At 33.2% G+C, this 19,639-nt stretch overlaps 1 protein-coding gene across 11 annotated transcripts in view; it reads right to left on the bottom strand.

Moving 5' to 3' along the window:
* Positions 1 to 19,639, bottom strand: part of Invs (inversin) — a 209,990-nt gene that overhangs the window by 175,738 nt on the left and 14,613 nt on the right. For 10 of the 11 annotated variants that reach the window (XR_011704134.1, XR_011704135.1, XR_011704137.1 and 7 more), the window contains one exon: positions 8,728 to 8,894. Coding sequence is in view for 7 of the 11 variants with exons in the window: in XM_071600774.1 (XP_071456875.1) it covers positions 8,728 to 8,894 (167 nt within the window). In the remaining 4 variants the exon portion in view is untranslated. Of the gene's footprint in view, positions 1 to 8,727; positions 8,895 to 9,018; positions 9,073 to 19,639 lie in introns of those variants that run through there. The other variant, XM_071600776.1, reaches the window with a different exon arrangement.

Here is a 19,639-nt window from a genome sequence, read left to right as displayed (position 1 = left end):
CTTACAACAACATAGGGCAAATATAAATATAATATGAATGTACTAACTACCCCCATGAATTGTTTACTTTAAAATGGTAAATTTTAGCGAGGTATGGTGGTGCATGTCTGTAATCCCTGCAGCTGGGGAGGCTGAGGCAGGAGGATCACAAGTTCAAAGCCAGCCTCAAAAAAGGGGAGATGCTAAACAACTCAGTAAGACCCTATCTCTAAATAAAATGTAAAATAGGGCTGCGGATGTGGCTCAGTGGTTGAAAGTCTCTGAGTTTAATCCCTGGTATCTAACCCCATAAAGGTTAATTTTGTGTTGTGGGAATTTCACTTCAATAAGTTATTTTTGAAAATCAGATGGAATGGCTGGTTATAGGTAAAAGGGAAAGGTCATGTTCAGATATATTGAAATTAAAAATTTTGGAAAGATACCCACTTAGAGATTTCTAGAAGAAACCAGAAATACAAGTCTGGAATTAGGAAGAAGGGTGAGAGCTATAAAGATTTGAGGAAACAATAGCTGGAAATTATGAAAACAGATGAAACTTCAGGAGAGTGGAATTTATATAGAGATTATTATCTTGGGGGCAGAGCTTCTGGGAGTTAAAGAGGAGGTGTAAACTAAAGGAAATGAATGGACTGTCAGAGGGGTAGGGAAAAATGAATTACTACAGTATCATCAGAGTCAAGAGAAAATTCTAAAAGGAATAAGTGGTCAATAAATTAATCAGAGAAATAAGGAAGTATAAATATTGAGAAAAGAGTAAGCTCAGGTAAATTAGGTCACACTGTACTTTATTAAAACAAAGTGAAAACACTGAACATAACAAATCATGTTCTGTATCTTGTAATATAAAACAAAACTGCAAAATATGTTGTAAAAGATGTTTCTTCCTAGATAATTTTGTTTGCTTTGATTTGGATAAATAATGTTTAGACAAAGAAAAATATCATGTAAAATCTAAATCAAGATCTATAAAATTTTACTGTTAGAATTTCTTTAGTACCTAATTAGGACTGAAGACTATATGCATCTCTTTGGATTTAAAAAAGATTCATTTGGGCAAATGACAGGTCTAGAAGGAGTAAGAACCTGACATAGTAACATTAATGACTTAAGTTTATAATAATGTTTCTTCAACTCACATCTAATGTTTTGACCAAGGTAAAAAAAAGGATTAAATGTATAATAAGTTATGTATATTAAAGTGAAAAACTTCATTAATAAAGGTTAATGTCACTAGATGAGTCAAACCTATTTGTTACTCCCAATTAAGTTATTCATAAATAAAGCAGTTCATTCATATATATTATTAGGGTGGATCTTAGTCTTTTAAATTCTTAGGAAAGTTTAAAAATGGGAAAAAAACCATTAGTATTAGTATGTTTACTTTGGTATTTGTCAGTTGACTGAAAAAAATACAAGAATTGAATTCAATTGAATTGAATTCAATGACAATTTTAAATGAAATGTTTCATTAATCATATCAACTTCCAAATGTCATTGGAAAAATACCTATATTTGCAAGACATACAGTCTATGGATAATGCTTTATACTCATATGCACTTGTAAATACTATGCATAATTTACTTGCTTTCCATAGTCTCTGGCACACATGTTAACACAGTGTTTCTTTTTTTTTTTAATTTTTATTTTTTTTTAGCCATATCCCCAGCCTTTTATTATATTTTACATAGAGACAGGGCCTCACTGAGTTGCTTAGGGCCTCAGTAAGCCACTGAGGCTGACTTTATTTTTTATTTATTTATTTATTTATTAGTTGTTCAAAACATTACAAACCTCTTGACATATCATATTTCTCATTTTTTTTAATATTCACAATTCTATGAGGTAGGTAGGTTAGTAATAGGATCCCCATTTTACAGAGTCTTAAAAAGTTAAACAGTGTAAGGTCATAGTCTACTGAGTGACATTTAGTGGTTCCAGATCCCTTGATTATAAATGGAATATAAGTCATAATCTCAGATACTATTTTCTTTTTAATTATGCTATATTGACTCTGCAGACATCCCAAAATTAATAGGTCCTTATCATCCAATAAAAAGCTAAGTTATCCTTAAACATCAACTTTCTCATCTCTTTTGTTCCTGTAACCTAAATTTGAGGGTTTAATGGAATCAGGGGTGTTGAGTCTGGAATACGGGAGTGGGGCAGCAGAGGTCTCCTATATCCCTCAGGTTTCTCTCATCTTCCTTGACAGGGATTGGTTGAATAGAAGCCGAACTTTCCTATGTAATAGCCTCTTCTTCAGCGCCAAAACATCTCCCTCTATAGGCTTTCAAAAATGAAATCTAGAGCTCCTCTCTTCCCATTTGTAAATTGAGAATAATTTCCAATGTAATTGTAAACTGTATTCAGATACATTCTAGGTGCATTTCTATTCATTCATTGAACAAACATTCTAATGTCTAAGCGACTTTGGGTCCTTTTTGTCCCCTCTTCCCCTTTTGATCCATCAGTCATCCACACTCCTCCTCTGGAATTTTGGGGATCTTCTTTTCCTCAGTATTCAAACGTGTTCATAATATCTCTCATCTAATTGTTAGACTGCAGGAGTCTTAAAAGACCACACAAATGCAATGTTTAGGTCCAGATTTGAATAAATTAACTTAAAAAAAAACCCTTAAGACACAATCAGGAAAATGTGAACACTGATTAGATATTTAATGATATCGAAGAATTATTGTGAATTTATTTTTTGGTACAATGGTTATATGAGGATATATAAAACATATTTTCTCTTTTTATATACACACTGAAATATTTATGCATGTCTGTGATTGACTTTAAAATGGTCTAGTTGTAGTGTACAGTTAGAACAAGGCTATGAATTAATAATTATTGAAGCTGGGTGATGGTTACATGGGATAAGGTTCCTGACATTATTATTTATTAAAACTTTCCATATACATAATCTCTCATCTTAAAACTCCTTTGGATCAATAACTCCATTACTCTATCGCTCATTCTTATCTTTAAAGAGGAATACATTTTAACTCTACTCGTATCCTTTTTTCTGGTTCCTCAACAGTGATAGCTAGTTACTGTATCCACTAATACCATTGCTCTTGGTAAGGTCACTTTCTAACTAAAAAATCCAAAGGAAGCTTTTCAATTCTTACCGCATCTATGTCCATTCATTAATCCAAGAAATATTTACTGAACCACTGAATGTAAAAGGAATTCTTTAAATCCTATTATAAAGATGAAACAGAAATGGGTCCTCTTCTGCTAGGAGTGCGTCCCTTTGGCTTTATAACACCATTCTGATATGGTTCTTCTCCTTTTTTTATTGTCTCCTTTGAAAGTTTATTTTCCTTAAACCTTGAATGTTGGTGTTTTTAAATTTATGACCTTGTTCCCATCTACACACCACACTTTATATGCACTAATAACTGCAGCTCAGACCCTACTTTGGAGATTAAAACTGGTATATTAAAACTCATGCTAGTCATTACTACCAAGATGTCCCACAGGATCCTAAAATTCAAATTGTTCACAAGTGAACTCAATGACTTCCTCTCAAAATTGTTCCTTAACTAGGATAACCTACCTTGATAAATAATATCATCAAAAATAGAATACCACTCAAAATAGCCATTAGTCTAAGAGGTTAGGGTAAGAAGAGGGTAAGAGGTCAATTACATGGAAAATGGGAAAAAACATACAAAAGCAAATAGTGTGATTCTCAAAGGGTGTTAATTGCATCATCATCTTCACTTGGAAACTTGTCAGATTAAGCAATTATCTGGCCCTACACCAGCTCTACTGAATTAAAAACACTGGAGGTAGGCTCTACATTGTGTTTTAATAAAACCTCCAAGTGATCCTGGTGCATGTCCAAGTTTGAGAATCCTTGAATTAGAGCATGGGTACAGGGCTTTCATATAGCTGCTCAGGCTAAGGTTGGGGAGTTGTGACCCGAGTGTGTGAGAACCCAGGCCAAGACCCATTTTTTCTTCCATTCTCCCTTATTCTACAAAGAAATAATGGTTACCAAGTTCTAACATTTTATCATTTTTAATAATAATTTATATGGTAGAACATATGCACAGTAAAATATATAAATCTTAAGAATACAGATTGATAAATTTTTAAGTAGCCACCATACAGATCAAGATGTGGAACATTTTCAGTACCCTCGAAAACTTCCTCATATCACTTCTTAGTCATTACCCATTCCTTAGGTAATCATGAATCTGATTTGAATCATCATAGCTTTGTTTTGTCTATTCTTGAAATTCAAAGAAGTAAAATATAAATAAAAAAGTGTCTGATTTCTTTCAGTCAACATAATGTCTATGCAGTTCACTCATGGGAGTTGAATATATCAGTAGTTAATTCTTTCTAATTATGTATTGGGAATATATTATAATTTATTTTCATCATTAACCTGCTAATAGGTATTTAGGTTGTTTGAATTAGGAATTAAAATATTGGGGATGGGAATATAGCTCATGATATAGCACTGGCCTAGCATGTTTAAGGTCCTGGGTTCAATCCTAAGCACCACAAAATAAACCAACCAAACCACATGGATTGAATGTTTGCTATTATAAATAAATCTATCATTTTCATACATGTCTTTTGATGGAAAGAGGCACTAATTTCTCCTAGGTATCACCAGGACTTATGTTTGTATCTGTGTGCACGTATTTGGCTTTAGTAGATACATTTATCAGTTTTCCAGATAATGTACCAATTTATATTCTTGTCAAAATACCTCTGCTCTAGAATTTTGCTCTTCATGTTCTAGCCACTAGTAGCTTTAAACTTTACCATTGTTCAGCCTAGTAAGACTGTTAGGGTTATACTCTTTTGCAGTCCTGTTGAGAGTTCAGGACTTTATATCTCTGCCATCTGCTAATCCCTAAAGAGTAATCTGCTGTTTGTACCTATATCACAGTATGATTAATAGCAATAATGTCGATAACATTCTTGGAGAGTGAGTATGTTCCTTCAACAAATGAAATACTTTAAATATAAGAATCTGTCACTTTTATTTAGAACATAGGGTTAAATATATTCCATTTATAAATGAAATTGAGACATATAAGTTATTTGTCAAGAAACTAAGTTCACAGAAAGTCTTGTAAAATTCTGCTTACAAAATTATCACAAAAAATAAAAACATAATAACTAACGTGAGAATGGTTGCTCTTCACAGGTTAGTAATAACAATGAATATTTACATACTATGACTGTTGATATTTTACAAAAATACTTATAAGGCACATGGGCCAACTTTAAGAATCATGTCTTTCATCTTTATATTCCAACATAGTATCTGTTAAATAGTATTTTTAACCTATGCTGAGTAAATGAACATATACACATATACATAAATATTGATGATTAAATAATATCATACTTCTGAGTTCACAAATACCAGAATTAAGTAGGATAGACAATACTTGATCAGAATACTTAATATTCAACATATCAGAAAGATTCATTAAACAAATGGAAATGAACTTTAATAGGGAATCAGTACTGTGGGCATCTATCCATAGAAGACTTAGGTGATTCATTTTATCATATTCTCTCTTAGTACATAATCATGACTACATAGAATACATTTGGCAAATACTTGTTGAATCAATATTTATACCTCTATAATATATCTCTTAGATCCAACTTCTCCTTTCTATTAGTTTGAACTACAATAGTTTTCAATACACCTCCATTTTCCTCCTTTTACAAAGAAGCTGTGGTTGCCATACTAATCCTCATAAGCTATTCTGACAATAGGATTTTTATTTTTATTTTCAAATTTCCTAAATGGCTCCTTAATAGCCAGGACCTTTCATAAAACAAACAAACAAAAATGCACAAAGAGTGCATAGTACAAAAGCTTGGCACCAGCATTCAGCTGGAAATACTGCTATATTGCTGAAAATTAATGAACTTGAGCTGGCAAAAGTAGTTATCCCTATGTGTTAAAATAAGAATGTATCCCTATGCAAAAAATCAGTGTGTTATGTATTAAAAGTAGTGAAATAAAATGTAGATAATTTTAAAACAATCTCTGCTCAGTTCTTCAGTTTCCCAGCTGTTGTTTACTGCTGGGTTTCTTAGGGCCCCACCCTACACAAGAATAGTTTGGCAATCTGTTGATGACCAGTAAGGAATTTGTATCCAGATTTTTGGGCTCCTACTCTGCAGTTCCCTCTGCTTCACAATTTTTGCTCTTCAAGTTCCAGGCACTAGTAGCTTCAAACTCTATCTTGGTGTATTCAACCTAGAAAGACTGTTAGGGTTATACTATTTTGCATTCCAGTCTGGAAAGTGCCTTTTAGGAAAAAGCAGAGATGAATTTGGTACTCTACTAATATGCTCTCCTTCTCCGAAGAGTTATAGTTTCTAAGATTATGCCTATGCTGCTTATTCTCAATGCATTCAAACAGTGTGTGTATGTTGCTCAGTTCTTATTGATGTTTCTGGAAAGCACGTCCAAAATAAACAGTCATGGCTGAACTAAAAACTAGTGATGAAAGTCTTTTGTTGGTTTCTCATTTTTCTGTTGGTTTCTTTAAACATTCCATCAGTGGTTATTTTATATTGTGACTTTAATAATGTCAATATTTGATTTTTTTCACAGACTAATCTATTGTTTCTGCTGACTCTCATTCACGGTAGATTACTTCCTTATGTGTTTGGTGATCTTTCATTGTGAGATCATGTTTATTTTAACATAAGCTATTCCTGGAAACTTAAGGTAAAGTTGTTTACTCTAAAGAGAAGTTGTATTTGTGTCTGCTCAGAAGCAGACCTGGGACATATCATCTCTGGCTATTCTTTGAAAATCATTATATATCATTTATTGTTTTATTCCTGCCTGTTCTATATTACTTCTGATTTCTTATTAAGTACAAAACCAAAACAACACTAGGTTTAATCAGGCAGAGCACAGTACTAAAAAGGTATTATCATTCTTGTTTTGGAAATTCTACTTAGCACTAGTATCAATTAAAGACATATTACTTCTTTTGTCAAGTATAGAAAAAAGAACAGCAACAGAAAAAAAGGGGGAGATGTGTAATTATCAAAAACTCCAAAGTAACAGGTTTCATATAAATTATAATTCTATTTATCCTTTGACAGTATAAAACACCCATAATTTAAAAAATTAAAAATGGAAACAGAAAACAATGTACTACATCTTATAAAGAGATTTACAGCTAAGATATCTGGTTGTACACACCCCTTTTCTCAACCATTTTGTCATATTAATCCTTACAAAGATGTCATGATGTTGGATCATCAAGATAAATCCTCATTTTTGCCCAACATAATCTACTTGATATTAAGTTCTTCCAACCTACATTTTTGAAGTTGAATTTTATACATGTATGAATCAAAATGAAGAATCTAAAGGGTATCGAAATTTTAAGACTGGGGCTAGTCTCAATCTGAACTGTTTATTTTTTTATGATAACATGTTAAATGCAGTTACTTTCCCTGAGTGAATAATTTACCAGTTGACAAGCCTAGGTGAAAGGTTATAAATACTTTAGCAGTAGTTACACTGAGATTGAAAATGAGGGCCATTAAAAAAATTACTATAATGAAAAGCAAATTCAGTAAAAATAACTTTGGAAAAAACCTGACAGACCTAACTGATAAGAGCACATAACTAGAATATTCAGTAGTATATCTTAATGTCAGCCTCTTTTATATGCATTCAACTAATGAAAAGATATTTTCTAACCCCTCAATTAATCAGTTCTATCTGATCACATTTTTTTAATGGGAAATAACTAACAGTTTCTGATGGATCCAGCTCATTTTTATTGCTTTTTATCCCCAAAATATAGACATCTAAAATAATAAAAAGAAAAATACCATGCAGTGAAAAAATATCTTATTCACCAAAATTTTAAGGAGAGAAAAATTATTTTCAGGTAAGTTTTTAAGTTAAATTTAGAATTTTCCCATTTTCTCCTTTTAATGTGTTTAACCTTTTAAAATCTGATCTTTTGACAATGTCTATAAAAATCTTGAAATTATTGCTATCAGCAATATAATTTAGATTTTTTTAAAAGTTGAAAATACAGAATAAATAAATTTATTTATGCCCCCAATGCTAATCTCAAGAGAAATTACATCTTGAAATGTAAAAGTAATATTAATTAAGTAAGTAAATTTAAGCAGGGAGGGCTGGGGTTGTGGCTCAGCGGTAGAATGCTCGCCTCGCACGTGAGAGGCCCTGGGTTCGATCCTCAGCACCACATAAACATAAATAAATAAAATAAAGATATTGTGTTCAACTACAACTAAAAAATAAGGATTAAAAAAAAATTAAGCAGGGAAAAGTACAAAAATTCACATTTATTTCTTCCAGTATTTAAACCCAACCAATTTTAACATTTTGTGTATTTCCTTTTAGTTTTTCTTTTTTCCCATACATAGATTTGTAACGTAGTTTACTCATATAAATTTTGTTTCCTTCCCCCCCACCCCCCCTACCCCGCCGCCCCACTAAACATGAGATCATAGAACAAATTCTATTGTTTGGGAAAACTGGTTAAGAGAATACAGTCACTAATAGATAACTGTGCTTTAGTATTCACAGTTTAAAGACTGTTTGCAGAAAACATGAAGCCTAAGAATCAGGTATTTGTGGTTTCTTATCTGCCTATTGTATAATTCTACTAATCAATTAACAAATACCAAACGAAATGTTTAATTTTCAAGGTAATTTCACTTCTCACCTTTTGAGCTGCAAGATGGAGGGCTGTTCTTTGGCTATGGTCAGTTTTATTGACATTTGCTCCTGCCTTCAGGAGAGCATCTGCACAGTCCAGTCTGTCAGCCAGTACACAATACATAAGTGGTGTTCTCCCAAATTGGTCTTCTTTGTCTTTAAGAGCAGAGTTTCCTGTAAGTACAAGAAACAGTGATATTTAATAATGTCTATCATTAATATAAGTAGGAGTTACATTAAATGTTTATTATTAAGCACTATACTAGTGCATTAGATATATTTCTTCATTTTTACTTACACTGTGAGGTAGATATTGCTATTCCTGTATTATGGAAACTGAGGTTCAGACAAGTTAAATAACCTGTCGACATTCATACTGAAAGTAAGTGGGAGAGCTAGAATTCAACTGATTAATGATTCTACAGGACATTCTTCCTCTAAGACTGAATAAACATTTTGAGATATGGAGTTACTTATGTTCTTCCCTCCTTTCTTTGGTTAACAAATGCTTATTTAGTGCCAATCATATACTAGGCAATGCATATGTTTTTATAAATGACACAAAAATGAATCATGGTTGGTTTTACATTCTATCCAAGATGGACAAATACACAATATCCTGATCTTCCTGCTAATTACAACTAAAAACCCTGGACAAAAAAGTAAAAAGAAGTAAGAAGACAAAAGTAAAAAGAAGACAAGAGAAGGCAGGCTGAGGAGGGTCTTGGAAACTTGACAATCTGGTGGCAAGTAGCCTGAAGTTTTTTTTCTTCTGTGTCTAGCTATCCCGGTGCTAGAATAGCCTAAAATCTGGAAAAACCCACTGGCACAGATATAATATTCCCCAAGAGATAACTGCTCTCTCCAGTCAAAAGATCAGGTAACCCTGGGAAGTAAACTCTTTTGATTAAACCTGCTCTACTCAAAAGCACATACTAAAAAAGAAACCACACCTCTTCTTCCCAATAGGCCCTGCAAAGACTATGGGGAGGAGTTCAGTCAACCATAGCTGCCTAAATTAAGCAAAGGATCACAATGAGGTGGTGGTATACCCTTTCTCAACCAGAGAACAGGGGAGGGTTCTGGAGAGTAGGAAGCTAGAGAAAGTTCTTTAAACTGATGCATGGGTTCATAGATGCTTTTGAGCAACCCATGTATGGAACTGATCCGAATCTAAACAGCAAAAGCTCTGATAATTAAACTCTAGGTAGAATACTTTCCAGGTCCTAAATTGGCCTAGGCAGCACAGAAATAGGGCAGACTAGAAAAGCCCTACAAGAGCTCTGAAAGATAAATTGATATTTTATCACAGTCCACAAAACTGAAATAGAATATTTACTCCAAACTGAAACAGATTGTTAATCTACTAAAGTAGAATATTTAAATAGAATCTAGCCTTATTATATCTAAAATGTTCAAAAGACATATAATAACAAGTATTAACAAGGATATAGAGAAATCAAAATCTTCACATAGTGGTGGAAAGAATATAAAACGGTGGAGTCACTTTGGAAAATAGTCTGGCAGTTCCTCAAAACCGTAAACACAGAATAACCATTTGGCCCAATAATTCCTTTTTTTTTTTTTTCAATAGTGGTGCTGGGTATTGAACCTAGGGCCTTGCACATGCAAGACAAACACTCTACCAACTGAGCTATATCCCCAGTCCTCCACTTTTAAGTATACATTCAAGAGAAATGAAAACATATCTACACAAAATCTGGTACACAAGGTCTACAGCAGTATTATTCATAATGGCCAAAAGATGGGCACAATTCAAGTGTCCATAAACTATTGATCAACTGATGAGTAGATAAACAAAATGTTGTATATCCACACATTGAACCATTATTCAATAAAAGGAATGAGTTTTAATATATGCTACAACATGGATGAATCTTGAAAACATTATGCTAAATGAAAGAAGCTGGTCAAAACACCACATGTTGTATGATTCCACTTACATGAAATGTCTGGCACAGGAAAATCTATAGAAACAGAAATGATATTAATGGTTGCCTAAAACTGGGGGCAGGGATTGGATTCCCAGGATCCCAGCTAAAGGGTTCAGATTTCTTTTGGGCGGGGGTAATGATATTATTCAAAAATTAATTATAGTGGTATGTATACAACTCTGTGGACATATAAAACCACTAAATTGTACTCTTTAAATTGGTGAATTGTATGACATGTGAATTATATCTCAATAAAGCTGTTAGAAAAAGCCCCACTATATATAAATAAAATAGAATACTAAAAATGCTTAATAAATGGAAAGGAAAACAGGAAAAGTGAAACAGGAATTAAAAACAGAAGAAACACAGAGTGAACACAAACTGGAAATCTTAAAATTCTAACATCCATTATTAGAAAATGAAAGACTGAGATGGATAAAAAATAAGAGGAGCCAAATATATGCTATTTATAAGAAATTCACTTAAAATAGGATGACATAGGTGGCTGAAAGTAAAAAAAATATGCAAAGATATAACATACAAATATTAATCAAAAGAAAGCTGAAGAGAAGTAATATCTAATAAGGTAGACATTGGAGCAAAGACATTTATTATAATAGTAAAAAGGTAGATTCACTAAGAATATATAGCAACTCCAAATGTATATGTACCAAAGATGTACCAAATAATAGATCTTTAAAGTATATGTAGCAAAAACTGATAGAATTGAGAGAAACATTTGAAACTTTCAAAATTATAGTTGGTCACTTTGACTCCCCTTTTCAATAATTGCTACAACCTCTAAAATGAAAGTCAGCAAGCATACAGAAAAATGAACAATATTATAAAGAAACAGGATCTAACTGATATTTGTTGAATGCTTTGTCTAATGATAGCCAGATACAGTCTTAAAATACCCATGGAACATTCACCTTCAAAACAGACAATTTCTGAGTTATAAAACCAAACAATAAAGGATTAAAAAAAGGAAGTCATACCAAGTATGTTCTCTGGTAATAATGTAATTAAACCAGAAACCAGTGTCAGTATCATAACAGGAAATCACCAAATTCACTTTGAGATAATCCATGGGTTAAAAAGAAAATCTCAAGGGAAATTTAGAACATAATTAAAGGAATGAAAATAAAAATATTGTTGTAAGATTCTTACCCTATAAATGAGGGAGGCTTACAAGGAAATGTACAGCATCGAATGTTTGCATTAAAATATAAGGACAGTTTCAAACCAATGATCTAAATGCTTATATCTTGGTATTCTAAGAAAGGAGAGCAAATTTAACCTAAAACAAGCAGAAGGAAGGATAAAAATAATAACAGAGATCGATGAAGTTAAAAATCAGAAAAACAACAGAGAAAAATCAATGAAGCTAAAAGTTCTTGGAAAAAAATGATACATCTGTAATAGGATTGATCAATAAAAATAGCAGACACAAATTTCCAATATCAGGAATGATAGAAGGGGCTATTTTTCAGAGCTTGCATACATTAGAAGGAAAACAAGGAAAAGCAGAACTATTTTATGCCCATAAATTTACAGTTTAAATTCTATGGAAGACATAATCACAGCCCACTTACAATACAGATACCCTCAACAGTATTTACGGTAGGCAAAACTCTAAGGTAGCTTCCAAGTTACCCTAGTATATATGGTGTGTGTGATCCCTTCTTCTTGAGTGTGGGCAGGGCCTGTAAATATGATCAGATGTCATTCCCATGATCAGGTTCTGTTTTGTGAAAATTTAAAGGGATTTTGCAGATGCAATTAAGGGCCTTAAACATTCAACTTTAAATTAATCATATTATCTTGGATGCATATATGTATATATATGTATTTATGAACCTATTTATTTACTTATTTATTTCAATTCTGGGGATTGAACCCAGGGCCTCATGCATGCTAGGTAAGCACTCTATCATTGAGCTACATATTTGATCCCTTGTGTTGCTTTTTGCTTTGTGTGTGTGTGTGTGTGTGTGTGTGTGTGTGTGTTGCTAGGGATTGAATCCAGGGCCCTGTGCATGCTAGGCAAGTATTCCACCATTGAGCCATACTCCCTACTCCTCCTGTTGCTTTTTAAAAGAAGTTCAGGTCAGAGATGGAGGAAGTTGGAGACATTTCAATCAGCAGAAACGCTCTCCTCAGGCCTTAGAGAAGCAAGGTGCCATAAATCTTAAAGCTAAAAGAAGGTGAATTCTGCAAACATGTACTTGGAATAGAATTTTGATGTTTTAGATGAGACCTCAATGTGGCTAACGCTTTGACTGCAGCCTTGTGAAACCTTGAGCAACAATGCCTGCTAAACCATATCTAGACACTTGAACCACAGAAACTGTGAGGTAACAAATGCTATTGTTTTAAATTCAGTTTGTGTTAATTGTGGTACAGCAATATTAAACTAATGTAGTATGCTATCTATTAAAGAAATTAAATTTATAATAAACCCTGCCCATGAAGTACTACTAAGAACAATGTGTTCAAAAATTTCCAGACATGACAGGCATGGTGGTGCATGCCTATACTCCAGTGATTCAGGAGGCTGACGCAGGAGGATCACAAGTTTGAGACCAGCCTTGGCAACTTAGTGAGACCCTGTGTCAAAATTAAAACAAATGAACAAATAAAAATGTTTGGGGGAATGTAGCTCAGTGGTAAAGTACTCCTGGTTTCAATCCCCAGTAACAAAAAAAAAAAAGAATTCCCAGAAGCAATTTTTATAGAAATGGATGTGTGGTTTTAAAATTGGTCTACAAAAGCAAAAGGAGTGGAAGGATAAAAGTATCTGGAAAAGAAGAGAAAAGTTGGAGGACTCACACTATTTGATTTCAGGGCATACTATAAAGGTACAATCAGGAAGATACTATAGTAGTAGTAAAGGAACAGACATGCAGTTCAATATAATAGATTTGAGAGTACAGAAACAGATATATATATATATATATATATATATATATATATATATATATATATATATATATATATAATCAATTATTTTTGACAGAGCTGCAAAGACAAACAATCTTTTTAAACAAATGAAGCTGGAAAAATCTAACATTCATAAGCAAAAACCAAAACCAACCCAAACTATACTTTGCACCTGTCCTACTCAGTTTGGACTGCTATAACAAAGTACTGTAGCCTGGGTAGCTTAAAAACAACAGAAATTTACTGTACATAGTTGAGGCTGAAAATCTTGAGATTAGAGTGCCAGCACATTCAGATTCTGGTGAGAACCTTCTTCTGGGTTGCAGACTCACAATTTCCTGTTGCATCCTTACACCATGGGAAAAGAGAGAGTTTCTGGGGTCTCTTTTATAAGGGGACTAATCTCATTCATAAGAGCCCCACCATTTGGACCTAAATTTCCTTCCAAAAGTCCAACCTCCTAAGAGCGTCACACTGGGGGTTAGAATTTCAATATATGAATTTTGGGGGAAACATAAATATTCAGCCTGTAATTGAACAATTTGTAAAACTATGTTAAAATGAATCACAAATTTAAACATAAAACCTACAATGATGTAAAACTTTTAGAAGAAAACCAAAGTGAAAATCTTTGTGAACTTGAGTTGGGTAAAGATTTCTTAGAGATGATACCAAAGAAAAATCCACAAATAAATTAATAGATTGGATTTTATCCTAATTAAAACACTTTTATATTTGAAAAACATTGTTAGAAAATAAAAGGACAAGAAACAAACTGGGAGAAAATATTTGCAAAACACATATCTGATAATGCCTTCATTCCAGAGTAAAGATCTCCTACAACTGAATAATAAAAAGGCAGATAATGAAATTAAAAGATGGGCAAAAGGCTTGAATAGACATTTCACCAAATAAGCATATGAAAAGGCACCCAACATCATGAATACACAGGGAAATGTAAATTCAATCCACACTGTGATACCATTACACATCTATTATAATGGCTAAAATGAAAACAAAACAGAAGTAAACTTTACAATATCACATGCTGATGAGAATATAGAAGTACTAGAACTCTCAGACATTACTGGTAGGAATGCAAAATGGTATAACTATTATCAAAATTGTCCGTATTTTATTAACTCAATTATACACTTATCACATGGCCTAATAATCTCTTGCTTCGTTATTTACTCAGCAGAAACAAAAACATGAAAGCCTATGTTCACATGAAAACCTGGAAGTAGATATTTATGGTAGTTTCATCTCATTGCTAAAAACGAGAAACATCTCAATTGTTCTTCAACTAGAAAATTAGAAAACAAACTATAGTACATCCATACAATGGAATAATGCTCAACAATAAAAGGAATGAACTACTGACTCTCCAAACATGGAAAAATCTCAAACACTTTATGCCAAGTGAAATAAATCAGTTTCAATGGGTACACTTGCATGATTCATTTATACGGCATTCTTGAAAAGTGAAACTATAGCAGGAGACCAGTTTGTCAAAATTAAATAACTGTATACTAAAACAGGGGGAAATTTACTGTATTACATCTCAATAAACTTTACTTAACAATAAAAACCAAAAGATGCCAAACTTCTCCCATGTACTTTATTTTTTCTATATTTTTATTGATTCTTTTTAGTTATACATAACAGTAGGCTTCATTTTGACATAATTATAATAGCATGGAATATTACTTACTCTAAATCAGTTCCCAATACTTTCCCTGCTCTCTCCCATTCCCTTCCCTCTACTATACTTATTTTTCTGTTATTATAGTTTTTTAAAAAATATTGCCTTGTGGATATACATAATGGCGAGATTCACTGTGGTATATTCACATATATATAGGAAAGTTAGGTCAGATTCATTCCACTGTTCTTCCTTTATCCATCTCTCCTCTTTCCCCCACAATTCCCTTCCTCTACTACACTGATCTTTCTTCTATTTTGATTCCAGGCACTTCAAGTGAAAAAAAAGTTGCTACAGAGAACGATCAGGTACTTATACACTAGCTGAAAGTAACTGCATGTATGTATTGAGCAGGAGGGAAGCCAGTTATTTCCAAATCACGGTTGAAGTAATCTTGGATATATTGGGTCCCAGAAAGACTTAACAGTCTCTTAGATGACTTACTTTGCTAATATGTTTCCATGCATATTGTTAATATAACAAGAAAGGTCATTGCTCTTGAAACTGGAAGAGCCTTACAAATATATTCAGGTTGTGTATAATTTCCGCAGGAGGCAGGTGGTATTTTTCAGAACCTTGGTTGTAAAGATGGAAGGCAAGATTTGCATTTGATTCAACATATCTAAAATAGAAACCTCTGTACATAAGGCTTCTAAGTGGTACTGCTGGGTATTCTCTGAAGGGCCTCCTATATCTAGTCCAGAAGGTTCCAAAGATCCTATCACTGCATTTATAGATAGGTTCTCATTTAAACCCATATTTACCAACTTAAAATGTGGTATAGTTATAAAATCTTCCTTTAATTGGTTCAAGCCTTTCTGGAGTCAAAGTGATACTTATAAAGAAAAAGCTAAAATAAAGTCCAGACTCTGGTTGACTTTCAACATGAGTAAAGGGCCATCCTACCAGAGTCTTATTTGTTAATGTTAAGCAAAGATAGTAGTTACGGGTATTAGCAAGATGACAGTAATTAATTTTACAAGTTCCCTTAAGGTGGGATTCCTCCTTTTAAGCTCTAGTAAGAGAGCAGATTTAGGAATTGTAGTCACGAGAATAAATGCAAAGAAATGGAGGCAATCATCACATAATTGTAATTGCTTATGCTCCTCAGGGTCAAAGTGAAGTCAGAATCATGGGACTAATAGGTAAGTCTCTATCCTAGGATAGAGAACTCGAGTGATTGCTGCCTCTTCCCAAATCTGCTGTAAAATTCAGGGAAATTTCAAGTCTTATCTCCCATTCCTGACAGACTTTGTTTGTGTGTAATTGATATTTATATTTCCCAAAAGAGAAGATCTAATTGGGTCATGTCACTACCATCCAACATGTTGTGCCTGTAAGGCAAATTTTGTCTATTTGAGGAAATTGAAAGTATATATCCCTTATTCATTATTAGAAAAAGCAACAATCAGCCTCACTTGGGTCCTGTCTTGGGTAGCTTCAGGGTGAGAAGGGGAAAGAGATGGTGGCTTCTCAGATAGTTTCTAAGTAATGTGATATCATCAGATTCAGGGCTTCCTGGCCAAAAAAAAGTAACAGAGAGGTCTACGCATTTATTTACCTCCCCTAATCCCTTTCCTTATTTTATTCAATTATAACATTCAACTCATACCTATCAAGTCGACATCAAAACTTATTTTGAAGGTCAAATAAAATGATTTATTGCTTGGATATGAATAGTACCTGCAACTTATTATACAAATGTAGGACTTAAGATAAAATTAATGTTTACTGGATTGGAGTGCATTAAAAATTTGCATTGTAGCAGGGCACAATGGGGCTTGGGAGGCTGAGGCAGGAGGAATGCAAGTTCAAAGCCAGCCTCAGCAACTTAGTGAGAACCTGTTTCAAAATAAATAATAATAATAATAAAATAATAATAAATAAATAAATAAACAAAATAATAATAATAATAATGGGCTGGGGATTGACTCAGTAGTTAAGCACCCGTGGGTTCAATTCCTGGTAAAAAAAAAAATGCATTCTTGTCAGGAACAGTTAATATAGAAAATAGCTGGTGAGTGTGCTGTTTGGTTTTAATTATTCTGGCAACTGTGGAGATGGTCTCTAATCCATGACCAATAAATGGGTGCTTGCTTAACTGGGGCTGGCATTCTGCATATGCTCTTTCTGAACACAGCTCAGAAAGCTGAGCTGGAACCATGCTGGGAAGCCACTGTCCAACAGCATACAGTTATTCCAAGGCTAGCTGAAGCAAAAGAATTTGAATAATGGCTGATATATGTAGAAACCAGAGCTCCAGTTCTATTAGGTAAAGGAAATGACAATCACTAGAAGTGGCAGTTGTGTCAATCTACAGAATAACTATATTACCACATTGCCCAACATAAATAAATAGGGCATTCTCTACTGACGTCCTGTTTACTTGTTCTAAAATGACACATGACACCAAAGATGTATTTATTTCATCTGCCTTCACCTACTTCTTACCTCACACTTTTCATATTGTCAGAATGTCAGGAAAGCATTTGTTGTCATTTTAAAAATATACACTTATTGCTAAGGAGAGACAACATTGGAACGATGGAAAGAACATAGAATTTATCACCAAATAGCTTGGTTTGAGACTCAACTCTGCCAATATGCTGTACAAATAAATGTTTTTAAGCTCTGGGTCTCAGAGTCCTGACACATAAAATGATAATAATAAGAACAACAACATGGGATGTACTGAATTTTGAGGGAACTTGATATTTTACAAAATATTTTTACTTATTTTCTCATTATAATTATTGCAAGTATCTTAAAATATAATTTGCATTCATGGTTATTTCAAAATTATATTTGTTAGATATGCCATTAGATCTTGCTATTTAATGTGTTACTAAAAATTATGGTAGATATATTGCTATGTCACAATTTTAAAATATTTGACAACTACATTTTAATATAACTGATTTTTAAAATTATAGTAAAACTTTATAACTAGTTTTTACAATTTAAGATCATAATTTTTTTTTCTAAGAAAACGTCTATCAACTTCACCACATTGTCAAAATAGCCCATAGTACAAGAAAAAAAGTTTAGAAAAATCCAATTTAGATTCAGTTCATCAGTCAAGGCTCAGGCCTAATCAGTTCTGTCTTTCTTGTCCTTCTTGCTTTCTATTTATTCATAGATCTGAAAGTACATATAAGTACAGAAAATGTGTACACATACACTGGAGTCCCACAGATTAGTAGTTAAATTCATTGGCTCTGAAATGAGACTTCCAGACTTTAATCTCAGTGCTGCTACTTGTTAGACAAATTAATCTCTCTTACACCTCAGTTTTCTCGTCTATATAAAAAAGGAAATAAGAGTACCCCTACACTCTTTGTTTCACCATTAAATTAATTAACGTTTTGCAGAACACTTAATTCAGTGACTGGTACATAAACTAAAAATGAATATTGGCTAATTTTATTACTATTATTAGCATTAATATTATAGTACAGTGTCTTTCAGTATACATGGGGAACCCCCACAGATAACAAAATTTATAGTTGCTCAAGTCTCTTATATAAAATGGCATAGTATTTCATATAACTTTCTTAGTCTTCCTTTATACCTTAAGTTATCTCTAGATTACTTATAATACCTACTACAATGTAAATATTATATAAATAGCTGTTATATTATATTGTTTAGGGAAGTCAGTATTTACTATTTCCAGTACAGAAGGATTTTTTGGGGGGTGGTACTGAGGATTGCACTGAGGGGCACTTGACCACTGAGCCCCATAACCAGCCCTATTTTGTATTTTATTTAGAGACAGGGTCTCACTGAGTTGCCTAGTTCCTCGATTTTGCTGAGGATGGCTTTGCACTTATGATCTGCTTGCCTCAGCCTCCCCAGCCGCTGGGATTACAGGCATGCACCGCTGTGCCTGGTCAGAACAAGTTTTAAAAATATTTTCAATCTTGGGGCTGGGGTTGTGGCTCAGTGGTAGAGTGCTTGCCTAGCACATGTGAGGCGCTGGGTCGATCCTCAGCACCACATAAAAATAAATAAATAAAATAAAGGTATTGTGTTTGACTACAACAACAACAAAAAAAATTTTTTAATTTTCAATCTTCAAAATTGAAATTTGAAACTTGAATTTGTGGTTGAATTTGTAAAGAGAGCCAACTATACTTTTATAAATGCATATGTATAAGCAAGCATTTATAACACATTTAATGGCCCTAACGTTTAAGATAAGAGTTGACGTAAAGAAAGAAGTAACCTGAAATAGTGCCTCTACTTTGCCACTTATGAGGCTCCTTGCCAGATCTAACTACTATGTTGGGAGATGTTAAAAATAAGGAGAGGAA

Source organism: Marmota flaviventris, chromosome 13 (assembly GCF_047511675.1).
Source record: "Marmota flaviventris isolate mMarFla1 chromosome 13, mMarFla1.hap1, whole genome shotgun sequence".
In the NCBI taxonomy this organism is placed as follows: domain Eukaryota; kingdom Metazoa; phylum Chordata; class Mammalia; order Rodentia; family Sciuridae; genus Marmota; species Marmota flaviventris.
This window is presented reverse-complemented; position numbering and strand designations above follow the sequence as displayed.